Source organism: Cynocephalus volans, chromosome 1 (genome assembly GCF_027409185.1).
Source record: "Cynocephalus volans isolate mCynVol1 chromosome 1, mCynVol1.pri, whole genome shotgun sequence".
NCBI classification, from domain to species: domain Eukaryota; kingdom Metazoa; phylum Chordata; class Mammalia; order Dermoptera; family Cynocephalidae; genus Cynocephalus; species Cynocephalus volans.
This window is the reverse complement of record NC_084460.1, coordinates 190,835,479-190,855,897: the sequence shown is the minus strand read 5'-3', so window position 1 is coordinate 190,855,897 and position 20,419 is coordinate 190,835,479. Positions and strand designations below refer to the sequence as shown.

The 20,419-nt window shown below is 42.1% G+C and overlaps 1 protein-coding gene across 6 annotated transcripts in view; it reads left to right on the top strand.

The window, feature by feature from the left end:
- Positions 1 to 20,419, top strand: part of PKNOX1 (PBX/knotted 1 homeobox 1) — a 59,798-nt gene that overhangs the window by 11,163 nt on the left and 28,216 nt on the right. For 3 of the 6 annotated variants that reach the window (XM_063102510.1, XM_063102502.1, XM_063102484.1), the window contains exons 2-5: positions 11,467 to 11,536; positions 13,619 to 13,722; positions 14,695 to 14,897; positions 15,176 to 15,303. In XM_063102510.1, the coding sequence (XP_062958580.1) occupies positions 13,647 to 13,722; positions 14,695 to 14,897; positions 15,176 to 15,303 (407 nt within the window). In that variant the 5' untranslated portion in view covers positions 11,467 to 11,536; positions 13,619 to 13,646. The remainder of the gene's footprint in view (positions 1 to 11,466; positions 11,537 to 13,618; positions 13,723 to 14,694; positions 14,898 to 15,175; positions 15,304 to 20,419) is intronic. The other 3 variants (XM_063102528.1, XM_063102518.1, XM_063102492.1) reach the window with 2 other exon arrangements.

Here is a 20,419-nt window from a genome sequence, read left to right as displayed (position 1 = left end):
TATGGACATGTCTTCTATAGTTTTGATTGTGTAACAGTAGGAGAGAAAAAATGTTTCCTTTCTACCTGTTTTAGGTTCATTGGCTGTAACAAAGGTTAGATTAACAAGAGAAAGCCACAAAAGTTTATTTAATGCAAGTTTCACGTGACATGGGAGCCTTCATAAAGAAATGCAGACCTGAGGAAGTGGTTAAACCCGAATGTTTTTATGCTAGGTTTGATGAAGAATGGAAAGTCGTGGAGGGATATGATAGGACAAAGGGAGTAGAGCGAAATGCAGTAAACGGGGAAATTTAGCAAGGCCCGTTGCGATTTCTCTCTGTGTCTTGGAGGTAAGGATGTTCCCTTCCTCCAGGTACAGGAAGGGCACCTCTCACATGAAGGTCTTATGACCTGCTTCCAAGAAATTTAGAAAACCCTTCCAAGATTTTATGTCCTGCTTCAGGGGAGGACGGTAGGGGTAGGTCAGAGAAATTTTTCTGCATATACTGTTTCTCAAAGTCTTTCAGCTTAAAATATTTCAATATGCCAGTGTGCCATATTTTGGGACAGCATGTCCTGAACCCCATCAAAATCCATGAATATTTTTATATAGTTTTAAAATAAAATTAAAATGGTGGGAAAAGTAGTCTAAAAATTGAAAGCAAAAAATACAAAGAATCTAATTAGGAATTGAGTTGATGGTTTAACTATACAGAAAGGGATCATTTCAAGTGACTAAAAACAAATTGTATTGGATATCTTAGTGGAATAAATCCTAAAGACAAAGGAACTACAAAGAAATCATAGTTGTTCAGACCTTATATTGTTAGTAGTAATATTTATATTGTTATTTTGAAACTATTATATATATCATATGGTAAATCAAATAAGTCATTATCTTACTTGTCATTAGGAAACAAGATTTCCAGGGTAAGAGAAAAGACATACAGATATGAAATCAAAGCAGTTAAGCAAATACCCTTTAATCCCAAATTTGAATTGGATATATCAATGTTAACTTGCTTTAAAAAAATGTTTATGATAAAATATTTTCTATCTCCATTCACTAAAAAGACCTAGAAACAGTGACCAACCAGTAGCAATGAACAAACATAGCCCCTAGCTTGTGGTGTTGAAGTATCATCCCCACTGTGAAGAATCAGAGCCCCTTGGGTAAATGGCAGAGCCCAGGTTTGGTGCAGAAAATGCACAAGATGAGCCTGGAGTATCTCATTTTACTTGAAAGCAAGAAAGCTATCAAGAATTATTAGGGTTGTGTTAAAGGCTATAAGAGCTAATCGAAGGAGCTTGCATTGCCCAAAGATGGTATAATTTGGTGCACCAAAAAATATGTGCATACTGTATGTATAAAACTCATTTAAAAAATGTTCAAACCCATGAGATCATAATGTGCTAAAAACAGCCTCACAGGTCACTGTTTGGAGAATGCTAGGGAACCGGCACATTATTCTGAAAACTGATAACTAAAGGAAAAGAAGCAAACCTTAAAAATCCCATCATTAGGGCTACAGAGTTGAAGAATGGGCTCTGGGATAGGGTGGGAAGAATGATGTGGAAGAAAGGTCTGGAGGCTGGTGCTGGGGGTTCAGGAGATGGTGACGAGATGGGAGCCTTCACCCACTCTTCAGTGAGGCCATTGAGGTTTTCTGTGAACTGAATGGTTAAATCAAAGCTCAATGACCCTTCTCCAGAGTAAAATTCTGAAAAATACCTTCATGATTGCAATAACCCCACGTGGGTAGTGTCAGGAGTCCATGATATACTGTCATTGTATGTTTGCTACATCTTATGTTTCTTATGTGTGTTGACGGGACATGAAGGAGGAGCATTCTTTTCAGTAATTTGTGGTATGGTATTTTGAAGATGCCCAACTTCCAAACCTTCACCGTTATCAGGAGATGCCACTTCAACAAATAAGCACCAGGCCATCATTTTCCTTAGATTCCAGTAAATGTTTGTAGACCAGAATTACACGTGTGTGCAAACCAAAAGATATATCCTTGTCATAATTGGAAGTCATTCGTGGTGTTTACCTAATGGATCATATTCTGTATCAACTCTTAAATAGCATTTCATATTTTTAATAACACCATAATTCATAGATTGATGAAATTAACTTTTATAGGCATCAGCGTTGTACAGACTGTCTAATACTGTCTTGATTTCCTTGTGAGTTCTGTGTTATCTTAGAAGCAAAATTATTTTATTCTCAGAGAATATGTTGTGTAGAAGTGGCAGGGCTTCGGAACTGGGCAGGTCTCAGAAATTTACTTAACCTCTTTGTACCTCTATCTCCTCATCAGTAAAACTAGCACATGAACTTTCTATATGTTACAAAGCATCTGCTAGAGTGTCTGGTTACTACTAGGGTGAACCCAGGTACCCTGTTAGTGACATAAAACCACCATTTCATTACGTGCTTGGATTTTGTGGGCCAGGAATTTGGACGGGGTATGGAGGAAATGGTCTGTCTCTCCCCCATGAAGGGTGCATCCTCAGCTGGAAAGACTTAGAAGCTGGGGTGACTTGATGGCTCAGGGATGGTGTCTTTTGGAGGCATTTTCTCAAGTCTGGCAGTTGATGGCTGTCAGCTGGGACGTAAGCAAGGGCTGCTGACCAGAGCACTTATATGTGGCCTCTCTGTGTAACCTGGGCTCTCTAACAGCATTATGAAGTGGCTTCCTCACAGAAAGGGAGGACTTCTTCCTAATGGAGGCTGGGGGGGCTTCCTCCCAGTGGGGGCGGGGGAGACTTCCTCACAATAGTGGGGGTGGGGGGGCTTCCTCACAACAGTGGGAGTGGGGGGGCTTCCTCACAGAAAGGGAAGACTTCCTCACAAAAGCAGGGGTCAGGACTACCTCACTGAAAGAGGGGTGCTTCCTCATAGCATTGGGGAGCAGCTTCCCCACGGAATGGTGGGGGGCTTCCTCACAGTTCAGGGGTTTGGGGTAGTCAAGCTTCTTACGTTGGGCTTAGGGGCCCAGAAGTGAGTGTCCCTGTGAACAAGGTGAAAGCTGCATTCCCTTTTATGACCGAGCCCTGAGGTCACACACCATCACTTCCACTGCATTTTCTTGGTCCCAAGTGAGTCACTAAGGTCAACCTAGATTGCAGAGGAGGGGACAAAGACCTCATGTCTCAATGGGAGTAGTGCCAGAGAAGTGGGGGACATACTGGTCCTGACATGTAGTAGATACCCAGGCGCTCTGTCTTCTCTCACTTTCCCTGCCTCCCCCCACTTTCCCTGCCTCCCCCCACAAGCCCCATTCTTCTACTGACTACGAGGTGAAGGTTGCACCTCTTGGAAAACCTGCTCTGTGCATCTCTGCATCAGCATGGACTACATCACAAGACTGCGATGGCAAGCTTGGAGACGGTGTTCTGTCCATCCTGTGGGGGTCCAGGTCACACCACACTGTTGAACAAGACAAAGCAGGGCTGGCCCCACCTGGGTGCCTGACCCATCTCCCAGTTCCTGCAGTCTGTGTGTGGGTTGTTCTTATGGGGATTTTTGTAAAGTCATCAAAATTACAAAGCTTCATGCATTTTTGGCACTGTTTTTAAGCCCCGGCAAGTCTAATGCCTTATTTCTTCTGTTCCATTTGAGAGTAGTTTTTTTTGAATTTCTTAAAAGCAACAGGAATTTTGATTGGGACTGCATCTGCATGACTTATAGATAATGACATCTACTGAGAAAAACTAGTGACATTTCTTAAACCAGCAGCCACCAGAAAGTGTCATTACAATGTGATATTTGTGACAGTAGCAAGAAAAACTAAAATACAGAAGACCTCCACAGAGAATACCATCAAATCTAATAAAGGACATAAGCAAGGATCTGAATATGTGAAGAGAGTCCTGTGCTCTTGGATGACCTGGCATTGTAAAGATGTCTCTTCTCCCATGTAGTCTATAAATACCTTTCAAAAGTTGTTGTAAAGTGGTTTCTCGACAGCAGGGGCTTTGTTTGGTTTGTCGCACCATCCCAGCACTTAAGACAGAGTTTGGCCTGGAGGAGACCTCCAGTAAATATTTGAGGGAGGGAGGAGCAGCAGCTCGGTCAGAGGCCTGCAGGATGCACCCCTGCCTTCTCACTTGACATCACTCTCTTCTCTTCCCCGCTGCCTTCTCACTTAGCCCTCATGGTTAGAGATCACAGCATGGGTGATTGTAATTGATTCAGCATTCTCCCAGTGATGGATATGTAGATTCAATTCCATTTTTTATTATTGTGGTTAAAAAAATGTCTGTAGCATCTGGCTTTTCTTGCCATGAGTTTTTAATGCCCTTCGAGATGAAGCTTTTGAACACAAAAAAAGACTATTTGAGGTTCTTTTAAAATTAACAGTTAGGGCCGACCCCGTGGCGCACTCGGGAGAGTGCGGCTCTGGGAGCGCAGCGACGCTCCCACCACGGGTTCGGATCCTATATAGGAATGGCCGGTGCGCTCACTGATTGAGTACTGGTCACGAAAAAGACCAAAAAAAAAAAACTGTTATTAAGTCTACAAAGTTACAGGCCTAGTTTTTCTCTATGCTTTTATGTAGAATTTTACAAATTTTATTATTCTCTTTACAAATTTAGTAAGTTTTAACTTTCACCTTTAAGACAGCCATTGAACAACCCAAGTTGATCAGACTAAATATGCCATTTTAAATGATCTGTTCCGTTTACAACTTAAATTCTCTTACATGTTTTGAACTATCGTTTTAAGTTTAGTAGATGTAATTTTCTTCTTAAGCACCTTAAATATCTGACCAAACAAATGAAACCTTCTCAAGTAGATCTAATAATTTAAAATTTTGCATATAGTGAATCTCAATACAGATTCACTTTGCAAAGCCATCTACCAGGAAGTGAGCTCTGGGGGTCAGAACTGACTTCTGCTCATTGTCATGTTTCCGGTGCCCGAAAGAGTGCCTGGCAGCCCATAACCTTGAAAAAATGAGGGATGTTCACAGTCTTGGTAAATTTCTCTCATACCTTTTAGCTTAGTATTTCTATGTGCAGTACTAAAAAGTTAGGTGTTACTAAGCTACAGCCTGATCTAAAGACTGTGGTCCTTCTAAGGGCTGTGGTCCTACTAAGCTAAAGGTTAAGGCCCTGTGAAATACATGCACTTTATTAATGTTAGTACCCTCCACATTGGGGCACACAGTTCAAGCTTCAGTGAGTTCTGGGGGGACACAATTCAATCCACTACAGCAGGACTACACAGAAATTTAATATGGTGTCCTTTTCAGAGCATTGTATTGGGAGGCCCATGATGTTAATTTGTCTCATTACTGGTGATCTTAATTTTTACCATATGGTTAAGGTTTTTCTGAAAGGTCTTTCAATGGTAAAGTTACTGTTTTTCCCTTTGTAATTAGTAAGTATCTGTGGCAGATATTTTGAGATTTTATTCATTCCTGTTTCTCATTATACCTTCACAGACTAGTGTTAGCACCCATTGATGATTCTTGCCTGAAACAGTGATTACTGTGCTGGTTGCCAAGTGGTGATATTCAAAAACCATCATCCTTCTCTTTCAGTACCAATTTTCTGTATTAGTCCATTTCTGTTGCTTATGTCGGAAATATGTAAAACTGGGAATTTATGAGAAAACTAAATTTATTGCTTACAGTTATGGAAACTGGGAAGTCCAAAGTCCAGGGAAAACATCTGGGGAGGGCCTTCACTGGTGGTTGGTGACTCTTCACAGCAATGTAGGGTGTCACATGGCCAAGTGTCACATGCTGAGAATGGCAGAAGCAAGAGAGAGAGAGCTCTTCATGCTCTCCTTTAAAAGCCATCAGAACCATGCCTGTAACCACCAAAAACCATCAGTGGATTAATCCATTCACTTGGGCATGGTCCTCACAATCTAACCACCTCTTCAAGGCCCCACCTTTCAATTATCATAATAGGATTTCCCATCTTCTTACCACTGTCTAGTGGGGATTAAGTTTCCAACATGAATTTTGGGAGGGACAGACATATCCAAACTATATCAACACATAAGAAAATTCTGCTGTAATTTAGAGATTTCTCTTTCCCCCATTTATTTATTTATGTTTTTATATTGTTAAGGAAAAAATCTGACATTTGTTGAAGATGGTAAGGCTGAGAAGTTTAGGTGTATCATCAGGACTATTGAGCTAGGCATAGGGACCACTGTAGTGGGGCTTTGAAGTGGGGGAGAAATTGGACCCAACTCCAAATGCAACAAGGAAGAGTGAGAATTTATAGCAAAGAAGCAGGGTGAGGGTCAGTGGATAGAAAATCATTAAAAAGAAACATCATGGGTACGGGGGATTCTTGCTAAACTGACCTAACAGGATTCTTCTCAAATGCAGGTCAGGGTGATCAGACATCGACTGGGGGATGGTGGGAGATGAGGAGTTTGATTAGATATTGACAGTGATCACATGTCAAGGGTGGGGGTTCTGGCTAAACTACTTGACACAGGTGTTTTGTTAAAATTAAGTAACACAAAGACAGATGCAGAATTTCAAAAGTTGAGGCCTAGTTGGAAAGAGAATTCAGAGGAGCCAGACTAGAGTTAGTCAAGGAGAGATAGTTTGTTAATATCAGTATGGACTCATGGATTCTTATTTTAGTTCCAGTTACTATCATATTTTGTTGCTCTGATTGTCTCAGATTTGGCCATGGAGAGCTCCTGCATTATGTTTTTTCTGTCCCTTTGATGTGTCCCCATGATTTTTTGAGCACAATAAGTTCTAGGCTGATCTTGTACTTCTGTCCCAAGCCTGGAATTGAATCAGCCTTTTCTATAAGGAGCCTTGGTTTCCTTTACTGGAGAATATCTATCAACCAAAATATAGGTGCTAAGTGCTCATTGTGACAGGGATGTCATTACTTCCAGCCCCTTTGAGTGGACAGAGCTAGGCGGACTATGTATGTGTGTCCTTTTACACCTGTATGCATACACAAGCATGTATATATGTGATGGATTCACACTGACACCTCCGTTCCCATTCCAACACCACGGGGTACATTCCAGCCTGTCCCTTTTCCATGTTTGTCACTCCATTCTCTGTTACTGAGAACCTGGCTCTCAGTATACATTATATTTCTCAAGCTAGAACAATTACCCCAGTCTTTAAAAAACTTCTGCCTATTTAACCTTTAAGTAAAAAAGACAAAACTCAAGGAGGTATACTTTTTAAATCTGAATGTCACTTGATTGTTACAGGATGCTCTGTGTAAGTGTTCTTGCCAGTTTCCTGTCCATCGGACATGTTTGTGACTTAGTGCCTAAATGAAGTGATATACCTATTATTGTCACCATAAGGAAGAGAGATCTCAGAATTGGGCTCATGTGCTCTGTGCATGTTGAGGGAGAAATGTGGAACTGAAGCAGTGCTGCCTCGTTACCTTGGTGCTTTTGCTTTGCAGCTGAACATTCCATCTACTTCTAGAGCAGTAGATAAGCACATGGTGCGTGCGTGCGTGCGTGCGTGCGTGCGTGTGTGTGTGTGTGTGTCTCTCTCTCTCTCTCTCTCTCTCTCTCTCTGTCAGCTCTGGTTCCCTATCCCTTGGTTCCCCACATGGCAATACACTATAGGCCAGATGTTCACCTGCACATGCAGCAGAGTTGTACCCCAGAAGAGAAATCCCAAAGTTATGAGACTGTGAGCTTATATAGGCCTGCTGAACACTGGCCCATCCTGCCCACTGGAGAGAGAGAAAGAGTGCAAGAGTGTGTTCATAGGAGAGCATGAGAGCACTTCACTCTGGGTTGTAAACAGTTCTACTTTGGGGGAGAGAAGGGTGAAGGTCCCTAGCATGCCTGGAACATAAAAACTGGGGGAGTCTAAATCTCTCCTGAGAAATACACTGATCCCAGCTTCCCAGGTGTGATTGTTGGCCCATCATCCTTTAACCAAGTTTGCTCAGAAAGCCTGAACAATGAGACTTGAAAATATTCATGGACAATTATGTCCCAACAAAGTGGCTGACTATTGTGGCTCTGTCTTCATCTAGACCTTTCCTGATGCTAATTCTGAAAGTTTTGTTTAGTTGGAGCTGTTTAGAAGCTAGAGCAATTGCATAGAAGCCAATACAAGTTTTTGAAACCAGTCAATGAATAAATGTTGACTCTTTGATACTGATATTTGTAGACTGACATAACTTTTATCATAGAACTGTCCACTGTAGAATTGCATTTAGTGTTGGGCCACATCCTAGAAAATCCGCAATGGTGATATTAACAGCAGAAGCTCGTCACTTGGACTTGTTTACCCAGCATAGCCAGGTAAGGAACTCATCCACATAAGGGAGTTGTATCTTTTTGTTTAGTTTAGCTATTTTGGAATGAAAGTTTTGTGAAATATTTTTCTTTTCTATCTTGAACAGTCTCAGACTTTGAGAGATTTGTACCACCATTTGGCTGAGGGCTAGAAACCTCCATTTCCCAGGTTCTATGTCGGCTCCATCATTCCCCAGGCGGAGCTGCCCAGCTTTGTTTGCCTTCTCTGTAGGGTGGAGTCAGTACCTCCTTACTGCACGTGTAGGGTCAGAGTAGCACCTGTGGACAAATCCATCTAACAAGGGCACTTAGGAATGCCCGTGCTCCTCTTCATGCCCTTATTCAGTGGTCTCCTGTGGCTAGGGAAGTAAAGCTGTGAATTCACGGAGTTACTTTCAGTATCTGCCTGTTGTACAGAAGTTTACTGGGGAAAGAAGTCGGCGTTTTTTCTTTTTTTCTTTTTTCTTAAGTAGGCTAGGGACTTGCAGATCATCCCACAAAGCCTCCTCCAACTGTTTTTCAGTAACTCTCTATTGGACTAGTGCTGTGAGCCAGCATCTGCCTTTCTCTGTGGGGATAGATGGAAGTTGGCTCAGACACAGACCCTGGTCTCAGGAGTTTATGCTCTAGCAACTTTCTAAATAACAATAATAAAAATTAAAATCTGCCTTAAATGGAACAAGGTGATAGGGGTGTCAAGGTGTATTAGCCCGTTTTTGTATTGCTATAACAGAATACCTGAGACTGGGTGATTTATAAAGAACAGAAGTTTATTTGGCTCATGATTCTGGGAAAGCTGCGTCTGGCACAGGCCTCAGGCTGCTGCTTCTCATGGCAGGCAGCCTGCGGGTGCAAGAGGATCACATGGTGAGAGGAAGCAAAAGAAAGAGAGAGAGGTGTGGGGCTCCTTTTAACAGCTAATCCATTCCTGCAAGAGCTCACTCAGTGTTCACCACCTCCCTCCCCCCACCAGGGAGGGCATTAATCAATAATGAGGGATCCACCCCCATAACCCAAACACCTCCCAACACTGCCACATTGAGGATCAGATGTGAACATGAACTTTAGGGGAACAAACTTATCCAAACTGTATCACAAGGCAGGCAGAGCTGTTGTAAATTATGTGTACAAAAATCTGTTATATCCATGATTAGTTTCAGGTTGTTTGTTGGAAACATTTGGGGGGGGGGGCAGGGTGACTGGCCTGTATGGGATTTGAACCCTTGACCTTGTTGTTATAAGGCTACATTCTAACCAACTGAGCAAACCAATCAGCCCAGAAGCTTTTTTTTTTACTTTTTTTTTTTTTGTGGCTAGCTGATAAAGGGATTGGACCCTGAACCTTGGTTTTGTCTGTACTACAGTCTAACCAATGAGCTAATTGACCAGCCCAGAAACATGTTTATTGCTTATTGCACATGAGAGACTGTGCTATTTGTAGTTTTGGGGATGCAACAAGATGGGGCCCTTGGCCCTTAAGAGGCATATAGTCTAAATAAACCATGGAAATACTGCAGGGCTGAGTAGAAGGTGCTATGTGAAGGCCCAGGAGAGACATCCTGCACCCTGGGTGGGAGTGAGACTCTGGGAATACTTTCTGGAGAAGGTGATGCGGTGATGAAGCATGTTCGTGAGCTAGCTGTGCCCAGAGAAGGGAGACTACTGGGCAGAGCTCCCAGGCTGGGTAGGCCCCAGGGTGGGAGAGAGCATGACATGTTGGAGAAGCTGAGCTTGATGGCTTTGACTGTCTGTACAGCTTGACGTGGGGGAAGGGCAGTGAGGGGGTACTGATGCCTGAGGGGAGTGGTGGGCAGAAGTGATTTTAAGCAGGTGAGTCACATGACCAGATATGCATTTTAGAAAGTGTGGTGAATGGATTGGAGGAGGGCAAGCCTAGAGGCTCATGGAACCATATAGGAGACTACTACCATGATCATGGTATACGATCACAGTATACGGTGATGGCGCTGCATTCAGGTGGAGGGGAGCAGATGGAAGCAAAAGTGGCAAGGACGTCAGAGGATTCAGGAGAGAGGCAGGTTTTGGTCAAGGCAGAGACCATGAGATGCTCAGTGATGAGTTTGAGATATATGGGGTCAAGAATGGGGGATTCTAGGGGGAATGGAAGACAACTTTGATGATTTCATATCAGCTCATGAAGAGTTTCTTTGTGCTTTTATAATTGCACATATTCCATTTTATGGGTGATTGTTATCCATTATACCTGGCTTCTGTTGCAAGTGGTTTCCAGCCTTTTCTATCTCAAAGGCTCTCATGTCATGTCTCGGGAGTGCACATGTTGAGAGGCTCACTGCTGGCAGTGGGGCTGCTGGGTCCTGGCTCTGCTCCCTGCCTGCTCCCTGCAGGCTTTCCCACTCAACGGTGGCCATGCTGAGCCCTCTTCTTCCTTGACTCTCAGCTGCCCCTAACACGGCTAGCACTCCTGCTTCCTTGGCCCTCTCCTCCACGTGGCTCCAGTGGCAGCGCATGGCTCTACTCTGCCGTGGCTGCTACTCCCATCCTGTGCTGCGTCCTCCCATCTTTCCCACCTCCAGACTGGCTTCTCACATGGTCCGCCTCCTGCCTCTTGCTGGCTGTCTCATCCAGTCTGTGGCTTTACATACTGTATTTGTTTGCTAAGACTGCTGTGACAAATTACCACAAACTAGGTGGGATAAATAACAGAAATTTATTCTGTCATGGTTCTGGAGGCTAGAAGTCCAAAATCAAGGTGTCGTCAGGGCACGCTCTCTCTGAAGGCTCCAGGGGAGGCTCCTTCCTTGCCTCTTCCAGCTCCTGATGGTTCCCAGCAATCTTAGCCTTCCATGGCTTGTAGACACATCACTCCAGTCTCTGCCTCCATCTTCACATGGTGTGCCCCTTGTGTGTCTTAAATCTTCCTCTCCCTTCTCTTACAAGGGCAACCAGTCACTGGATCCTAAGGCCCGAATGATCTCATCTCAAGGTCCTTAATATAATTCCATCTGTAAAGACTCTACTTCTAAATAAGGGCCCATTCACAGGTATTAGGAGTTAGGACTTGGGACACGTCTTTTCGGAGGACACGGTCCCAGCTTCTGCACACACTAATCACACTCTGATGACAACCACGTTTGTATTTCCAACCCAGACTCCTTTGCTTAGAGGCTCCACTTGGATGTTTGAGAAACATCTCAAAGCTAAAATGCCCTGACTTGTTTCCCCTCCCAGGCCGTAGAAGCTGCTCCTCACCTGTCTGCTCCATTTCAGGACCTGTGGCTCCACTCTTCCAGGTGCTCAGGTGGGAACTTCAGACTCATCCCTGACCCCTCTCCTCCACCCCACTCCAATTCATCTCCACACCCCTTGGCTTCACCTCCATTTCTGACTCCCCCATTGGCCAAAGCCCCCCACCCCGTCCATGGCAGCAGCTGCCCCAGCTCTCCTGTGACCCCTCCTAGTCACACAGTCTGCTCTTCACACACACAGCATAAGACACTCCACCTTCTGCTCCGACCTTGCCATGGGTTTTCATCGTGTTCATGGCACCCAGAGTCTTCACCGCAGTCCATAAGAATCTGTGTGGTCTGGTTCCATGTCACGTGCTCAGATACCTTCCCTCCTCCCTGCCACCCCACTCCTCTTCCACCCCTCTGCTCAGCCACATCTGTCACCAGGCTTCCTCCTGCCTCCAGGTCTCCCAGGCAGCTCACTCCTTCACTCAGTCAGGTCTCTCCTCCCAGGTGCCTTCACTGTCCCCAGCTTCCCCATTCCGCCATCATTCTCTGTCTCCATCTGGTTTCCCTTATCACCTCCTGACATTTATCACCTCCTGGCATACTCATTGACTGGTTGTGTCTGTGCCCCTTACCTGTTTCCTTGTTGTCTGTGCCCCTACCTGGGTCCTTGTCATCTGTGCCCCCTACCTGGGTCCTTGTTGACCTGTTTGAGTCTGTGCCTCCTACCTGGGTCCTTGTTTACCTGTTTGTGTCTGTGACCTCCTAGAGCCCACACTCCATCAGTACATAGGACAGTGCCCAACACATGAGTATTTGCTGAAGGAAGGAAGGAATGACCTCATTTGACCCCATGGCTTTCCATGCAGTTGCCTCATTAGCCCCCGCCCTCACATGCTAGCACATCAGGCCTGTAAGAGGCTCTGTTCCCTGGTGATGGCCCCAGACACGTGCTGCTGAGGTTGAGTCTCAGCTGGGCCTCTGGTCAGCTCTGTGTCCTGGGCCACATTACTCAGTCTCCTCAGATGTAAAGTGGGTGACACTGGAGTACCTCCCACCAGGGTGGGTGTGAAGGCTGGTTGAGTTAAGATGTGTCATGTGCTCAGGAGGTGGCCTGGCTGCTGACACCACTGCTACTATTAGAGGACTGAACACCCCATTTCTTTTACTGTCTCCCTCAGATCATGCTGCTGATTCTTTCCCCGTCTTGCTTAGCTTGGACTAGATTTGCTTCTGTTTAGCACAGTCTCCTAAAGCGTTACTTCTCTAGTGACCTTTGGTGGTCTTGCTAGTGCAGAACAAGTGATGTGGTTGCCCTTGACCTCCACATGACCTTCTCGGGGAGTCTCTGACATGCACCATGACATTGCCAGTCTGTGCCAGATGTGGTCCAGCCCGCACTCCCCATGCCAGCCCTGCAGTGCCTTTCTACATTCACATCACAGGCGCTTGGTAGGGTCCCTGGGCCAGCATTCCAGCTCACCAGTGTATTTTTGAGGTTTCATGCTGTCATCGAGCAAATAGGCCATTGTTTACATATTTGTATCACATACACCTGTTTACAAGAGTGCCACCTTAGCCTCCTTTGAGTACGTCCTTTTCATTCCTGTCTTAGGTCCCTGCGTTAGCCATTCCTTCCCTTTGGAACACCCATCTCCCTGATCTCAGCATGGCAGTCAGGTGTTGGCTTAAATGGCATCTTCCCAGAGAGGCCTGCCCGACCACCCAGCCAGGGAAGTTGCCATGCACCCTCTCTCGCTTCACCCACACTTGTTCTCGGTGCGTGGCAGCCTGAGGTTCTTCCTGGTTATTGTCTCTCCTCCTTGCCTGTCTTGCTTGTTGCTGTGTCCAGGACCCAGAACAGTGTCTTGCATGTGTAGAAATTCACCACATGTTTACTGGGTGGTGAGTGAATATGGCCAGAAATGGAATATAGCAAGTGGGAGCCCAGGACAGTAAAATAAGTGATCACTAAGTAGGTGAAGGGCTACGGGATAGGATTTGGCTTATACCATAGTGCTAGGATGGTTTTTTTCTTCCCCTGTAAAAATATGTATTTTTAAAAAAATTGTATGAATGCTGTGGAATAAGGGAAACAAAAGAATGTTCTATAACTATTAACTGATTCTCTTCTGTTGTTTCCCCAGACACCGCCTTTCTGCTCAAGATGATTTGATGTCGTATGAACCTCTTGCTGACCATGATGGCTGCGCAGACACTGAGCGCAGACAGCTACCCGGACGGGCGGCGGGTGAGGGCTTGGGCTTTATTCTGCACTCCGTTGCAGCCGCCTGGTGCCAAAGAATGGCTGCGCTGCGCATACCCATAACTCAGTTTCTGTGAGGTCGCACACTCAATTTTAAGAATACTCTTCACTTGTTACCTGTTGGTTTTCAGAAGGATAAGCTATAGAAGTATTCACATTATTTCCTTAAGTAATACTAAGATTGCCAGTGATTTTGATTCTCCCGAAATCATATGACAGTTTCTTGGGGATTTACCTCTTTAACATCAGAGTTAATTAGTATTGTTGCTTTTAGAGAAAAGCTGAACGTTTGGATAATCACAGATTTTCATGTTGACCAGTTGCTAATCTGAGTGTCTTACTTAATCAGCTTTTTAAAGGGAATCCTGTGATTTCATCTCCCCAGTTATAAGCTTGAGAGGGGACTGTGCAATAATATATTTAGCAGTTTCAGTGCTTGATCGTTTTATCTTGCACAAGCTTGGATGACTGTGCCGTGACAGCTGGCTTCTGGACTGTCCTAAGACTGTGTGTGAGACTTGAAGCTACCATATTTTGTGTTCTGTGACCTGAAGGGATTGAGGAGGAGGAGGAGCAGGTGGAGAGGTTCAGCTGAGGCCTTTGCTATCTTTCTTGAGACGCCTGGGGTCTTATTCCAGGCTCTGTTGCTGGGTGTGTTTCATTCTCCCTCTTCTTCTGGAGCCCTGAAGCTTATTTCCACGGAAGAGATCCAGCCCTGCCGTTTGCTTTCCTGCTGAACAGGGTTTTGTTACAGAGTCAGGAAGGAGTAATGGAGCACCCCTGGCTCTCTCCTCTCTCAGCTGGAGGATTTTAGTGAGAAGGGTCTGGAACCACACCAGTGGGGTGTGAGAAGGGTGGTCAGGAGCTGAGGTGTGCTGTGCCTCCCTTTCCTTTGTGGCCTTTTTTGTTGGTTTTTTTTTTTTTTTTTTTTTTTTAAGTGTTTTTTGCCTCTTATAGGCATTGACAGAGGGAGATTCATTATTGGGAGAATTTCAGCCCTGTCACAAATGAGTAGCATATTGGGCTTGAGTCATTTTTGTGACAAGATAAGAAGAGCTGGACTATTCATTTATCCGACTCTTATTGTATTACTAAATATGAGGATATGTAGCAAGAAGAGATCCAAGAGTGAGATTGTATGTGTACAGGTCCCTTCAATGGTATGTATTTATTTTTATTTTATTTTAAAAATCATAAGCATTTCACAGATATTGGTCATCTCACTTCTTAAACAGCTTGAAATTTGACCTTTATTCTTTCAATTTTTAAAGCATATTAAATTCAAAGGTGTTTTTTTGTTGGTAGTATTCTTTATGTATTTGTGCCAGTCATGTAACTGACAATTTACTATTCTGATTGCATTCCTGTTTGAGAATAGAATACTTAGTAGCAGTTTATTTTGTGTTTGGTGACAAAAATTGTCGTCCTTCTTTTACAGATGCAAGTAGTAACAGAGTTAAAAACAGAGCAAGATCCAAACTGCTCTGAACCTGATGCAGAAGGAGTGAGCCCTCCCCCTGTGGAGTGTCAGACCCCAATGGATGCAGACAAGCAGGCCATTTATAGGTAGTGCATGAGAGGGGAGCCTGTGGGTTTTCAGAGAAGTAAAGAGAATAGAAAGCCTTGTTAAGTGAAACACTAGAGCTGTTAGCTGGGCAGAGTAGAGAGGTGCCTTTATGATGTGGTAACTACTTGGGTGAAAATTTTCTCAGATTATGACTTTTTTCTAATATCTAAAAAAAAGTTTTGGAATATAAATCTACATTCTGGGTAACCTTGCACAAAGAGATCTTCAGGCCCAGATGGTTTTACTGGAGAATTTTACCAAACATATGAAGAAGAAGAGAACAGCAAGTCAGCATAATCTCATCCAGAAAGCAGAAGATAAAGGAATGCTCCCCAACTCATTTTATGAATTGAACATCACTCTGCTAAGACCAGACAGAGACAATACAAAACAAGAAAAACACAGACCAATATTTCTCACTAACTTACATGTAAAAATCATCGATGAAATATTAACAAACCAAATCCAGCAATATATAAAAAGAATAATACACAGTGACCAAGTAGAGTCTGTCCTGGGAATGCAAGACTGGTTCAGTCAGTATTCAAAAGTCATACGATGAAATCCACACGGTGATTATATCAATTGATGTAGAAAAGCATTCAACATCCAATAATGATTAAAAGCTGTCAGCTGGGGCTGGCTGGTTAGCTCAGTTGGTTAGAGCATGGTGCTGATAACACCAAGGTCCAGGGTTTGGATTTCTGTACTGGCCAGCTGCCAAAAAACCAACCAACCACACAAAAACTGTCAGCAAGTGGTAGTAGCAGGGAACTTTCTCACGCTGATGAAGGGCATCCACAGAAAACCTACAGCTAACATCATACTGAATGGTAAAGGACTGAATGTTTTCCCTAAGATTGGGAATAAGGCAAAGATATCCACTCTCACTACTCCTGTTCAGCATTGTAATGGAAGTTCCAGCCAGTGCAGGGAGGCAATAAAAAGAAATAAAAGGCAGACCAGATCAGAAAGGAAGACGTAAAACTGGCTGTGCGTGTAAATGACATGAGATTATCTCTATAGAAAATCCCAAAGAGCCTACCAAAAATCTTCTAGAACTAAATAAGTGAGTTTAGTAAGGTTGCAGGATACAAAAGCAACACACAAAAGCCAATCCTATCTCATACTAGTGATGTACAATTGGAAAATCAAAAAGACAATACCATTTACAAGAGCTTCAAAAGAATTTAGATATAAATCTAACAAAATATGTATAGAATCTTTATGCTGAAAACTATAAAATGCTGATGCAAGCAATCAAAGAAAAATGGCAGGACATACTATGTTCAGGTGTTGGAAGACTCACTATAGAAAAAGTCTTAGGATATTTTTGTACATATAGACAAGCTAATTCTAAATTTTATATGGAAGACAAAAGAGTTAGAACAGCAAAAATGATTTTGAAAAAGAAGAATGAAGTTGATGGAACCAGTCTACATCATTTTTAAGATTTACTATAAATTTGCAGTAATTAAGGCATTGTGGTATTGGTAAAGGGATAGACACATAGATCAGTGGCACAAAATAGAGAGTCCATAAATAGATCAACACAAATATATAATCCATTTGATCTTTGACAGAGGTGCAAAAACAATTCGATGGAGAAAGGATAGACTTTTCAACAAATGCTGTTGGAACAATTGAACATCCATGTGTGAAAAAAAGATCCTCAACCTAACCTTACATCTTATATAAAACATTTATTCAAAATGGATTAGAGATCTAAATGTAAAATTTTAAACAGCTAAACTTTTAGAAGAAAACATAGGAGAAAAATCTTTGAGACCTGGGTTAGGCCAAAAGTTCTTAGGACACCAAAAGCATGATTTATAAAATAAAAAGTTGGTAAATTGGACTTAATCAAAATTAAAAACTTCTCTGCCAAAGATGCTGTTAAGAGAATAAAAAGACAAACTAATGTTGGAAAAAAAATACTTGCAAATCACATTTTCTACCAAGAAATTGTATCTAGCATATATAAAGAACTTTGAACACTCAACAGTAAGAAAACAAGCAGTTTAATTAAAAAGCAGGCAAAAGACTTGAAGAGACATTTCACCAAGGAGGATACACAGGTGGCAAACAGCACATGAAAAGATGTGTTCGGTACCTTTAGTCATCAGGAAATGCAAATTAAAGACACAGTGAGGAAAGCACTGTGCACCTGTTAGAATGGCTGACATAAAAATCTTGATAACACCAGCTGCTGACACATGGTGCTGAGCAGCCAGAGCCTTACACAGTGCTGTCGGTATGGAAAATGATTTGTCAGTTTGTTATAAAGTTAAACATACACTTTTTATATGACCCAGCAGTCACAAATACTCCTTGGTATTTACCCTAGAAAAATGAAAATTTAAGTTCACACAAAATCCTGTATGTGAATATTTTTTTAATTGTATGGTAAAATATGCATTACATAAAATTTACCATCATAACCATTTTTAGATGTACAGTTCAGTGATATTAAGTTAATTCACTTTGTTGTACAGCCATCACCACCACCCATCTCCAGAACTTTTTCATCTTCCCAAAATGGAACTCTGTACCCATTAAACGCTAACTCTCATCCTCCTCCTCCTAGCTCCTGACAGCCATCAATCTAGTCTCTATCGCTATGAATTCAACTATTCCAGGTACCTCACATAAGTGGAGTCATGCTGTGTTTTTCCTTCTTGTGGCTTATTTCACTTAGCATACCGTGGGGCACTCGGGAGAGTGCGGTGCTGAGAGCATGGCGACGCTCCCGTGGCGGGTTCGGATCCTGTATAGGAATGTCCGGTGCACTACCTGGCTGAGTGCCGGTCACGGAAAAAGACAAAAACAAGTCTTCAAGGTTCATGCATGTTGTAGCATGTGTCAGGATTTCATTCCTTTTATTCTACTGTACGTTTATACCACATTATCCGTTCATCTGCCACTGTACACTGGGGTTGTTTCCACCTTTGGACTATTGTTAATGATGTTATGAACATAGGTGTGCAAATATTTATTCAACTGCACAATTCTAATGTTTATAGAAGCTTTGTTCACAATTGTCAAAAATTGGAAACAACCCAAATGTTTCTCAACTGGTGAATGAATAAACAAACAGTGGTATATTCATGCAATGGAATGTTACTTGGCAATGAAAAGGAAGAAGTGTGGATACATGCGACAACTTAAGTGAATTCCAGCTGCATCATGCTGAGTAAATGAAGGTTTTCTCAAAGGTTTCCATATTGTACGCTTTCACTTATATGGCATTCTCGAAAAGATAAAACTGCAGTGATAGTGACCAGATCAGTGGTTGCCAGGACTAGGGGCTGGGGGAGGGGGACTGCAAAGGGAGAGCAAGAGGAGTGTTCTGGGGTGCTAGAGCTGTTCTGCGTGTTAATTGTGGTGCTTACACAAATCTATACATGTGTTAAAATCGTGTCTGTACACAACGTGTATATACACGTGTCTGTACACCAACAACAGTCATTATCCAACTTTACTGTTGGATAATTTTTAAAATAAAATTTGAGTAATCAGAATTTTTTTAAAATTGGTTTCATATACCTAAGAACAAACTGAATTAAAATTTTTTTATAAAACAATTCCACTCAGACTAGCTACAAAAACTATAACATAACTAGGAATAAAACTAACAAGTATATATGAACTACATAGAGAAAACTATAAAAATTTTAATGAAGAATGTACACAAAAACCTGATTCAGTGGAGAGCTGTTCCATATTCCTGGGTGAGAACACAATGTTATGAAGGTTTCACTCTTTCCTGAATTAATTTATAAATTTAAGGCAATACAATCAAAGACCAATAGGATTTTAATCAAAAAAGGAAAAGACTGATTGTAAAATTCAACTGGTAGAGGAAAACGTGCAAGTAGAGCTGAGAAACCTGAAGAAAAAAAATGAATAAAGTCACCAAGAAATTTAAAACAATGTATTAGTCACAGTCATTTAATGTGATACTAATGAAAGAATATATTGGTAATGGATCAGTATAACAGAATTGAGAGTTCAGACAAAGAGCTGTGTGTATGTATGAAAACATAGTGTATGATAAATGGAGCATTTCAAATTGATTGGCAGAGATTAATTAATAAATATTGTAAGGACTATTGGCTATTTGGAAAGAAACCTGAGATTCTTACCTCACTTTGTTCATTAAAAATAAATTTCAGCTAGATTAAAGATCCAAATGTTTTTAAGATTAAAAATATATAAGAAATTTTGGGAAAATATATATGTAACCTTGAATTGAGGCCTTCTTAAATAAAGCACAAACTCAAAAAACAAGAAAAGACTGATAGATTTGAATTACCTCAATATAAACCAGTTACATAACAAAAGATATCATAAACAAGTTAAAAGACAGGTAACAGATTGGGAGAAAATTTGTGTAATAAAGTATTAGCATCCTAAAAGTTTAAAGTGATCAATAAGAAAAAGACAAACAGCCTAAGATAAAAGAGACAAAGAAGGCAGGTCTCTGAAAAGGACAGTAAATGGCCAGACATGAAAAAACGTTCAACATTGAGATATATATTTTGGCCCATCAGATTGGCCAAGACAAAGATCAGTAATCGTGGTGATGGCCAGGTTTGGGGGCAGTCAGTGAGAAGATAACTGGGCATGTTCCTTTCTGTAGAGCATTTTGGCACGCCATTAACTTTTTTTTTTTTCCCCAACTGATTTCCGTTTCTTTTTCTTTTCTTTTTAAAATTGTGGTAAAAGATACATAACATAAAATTTACCATCTTAATCATTTTTAAGTGTACAGTTTGGTAGCGTAAAGTATATTCACATTGTTGTGAAACACATTTCCAGAATTTTTTCATCTTGCAAATCTGAGACTATACAAATTGTCTTTTCCGCTTCCCTGTCCCCAGCACCTGGTAACTACCATTCTACTTTCTGTTTTTATGGATTCAACTATTTTAGATACTTCATATAAGTGGAATCATAATACTTGTCTTTTTGTGACAAATTGTTTCACTTAACATAGTGTCTTCAAGGTTGATCCCTGTTGTAGCGTGTGCCCCTAATAACTTTTATAATATACGTGCAATTCCATTTCTAGGTAGCTCCCCAAGAACTTAGGCTCTTCTACATTGTTTGTAA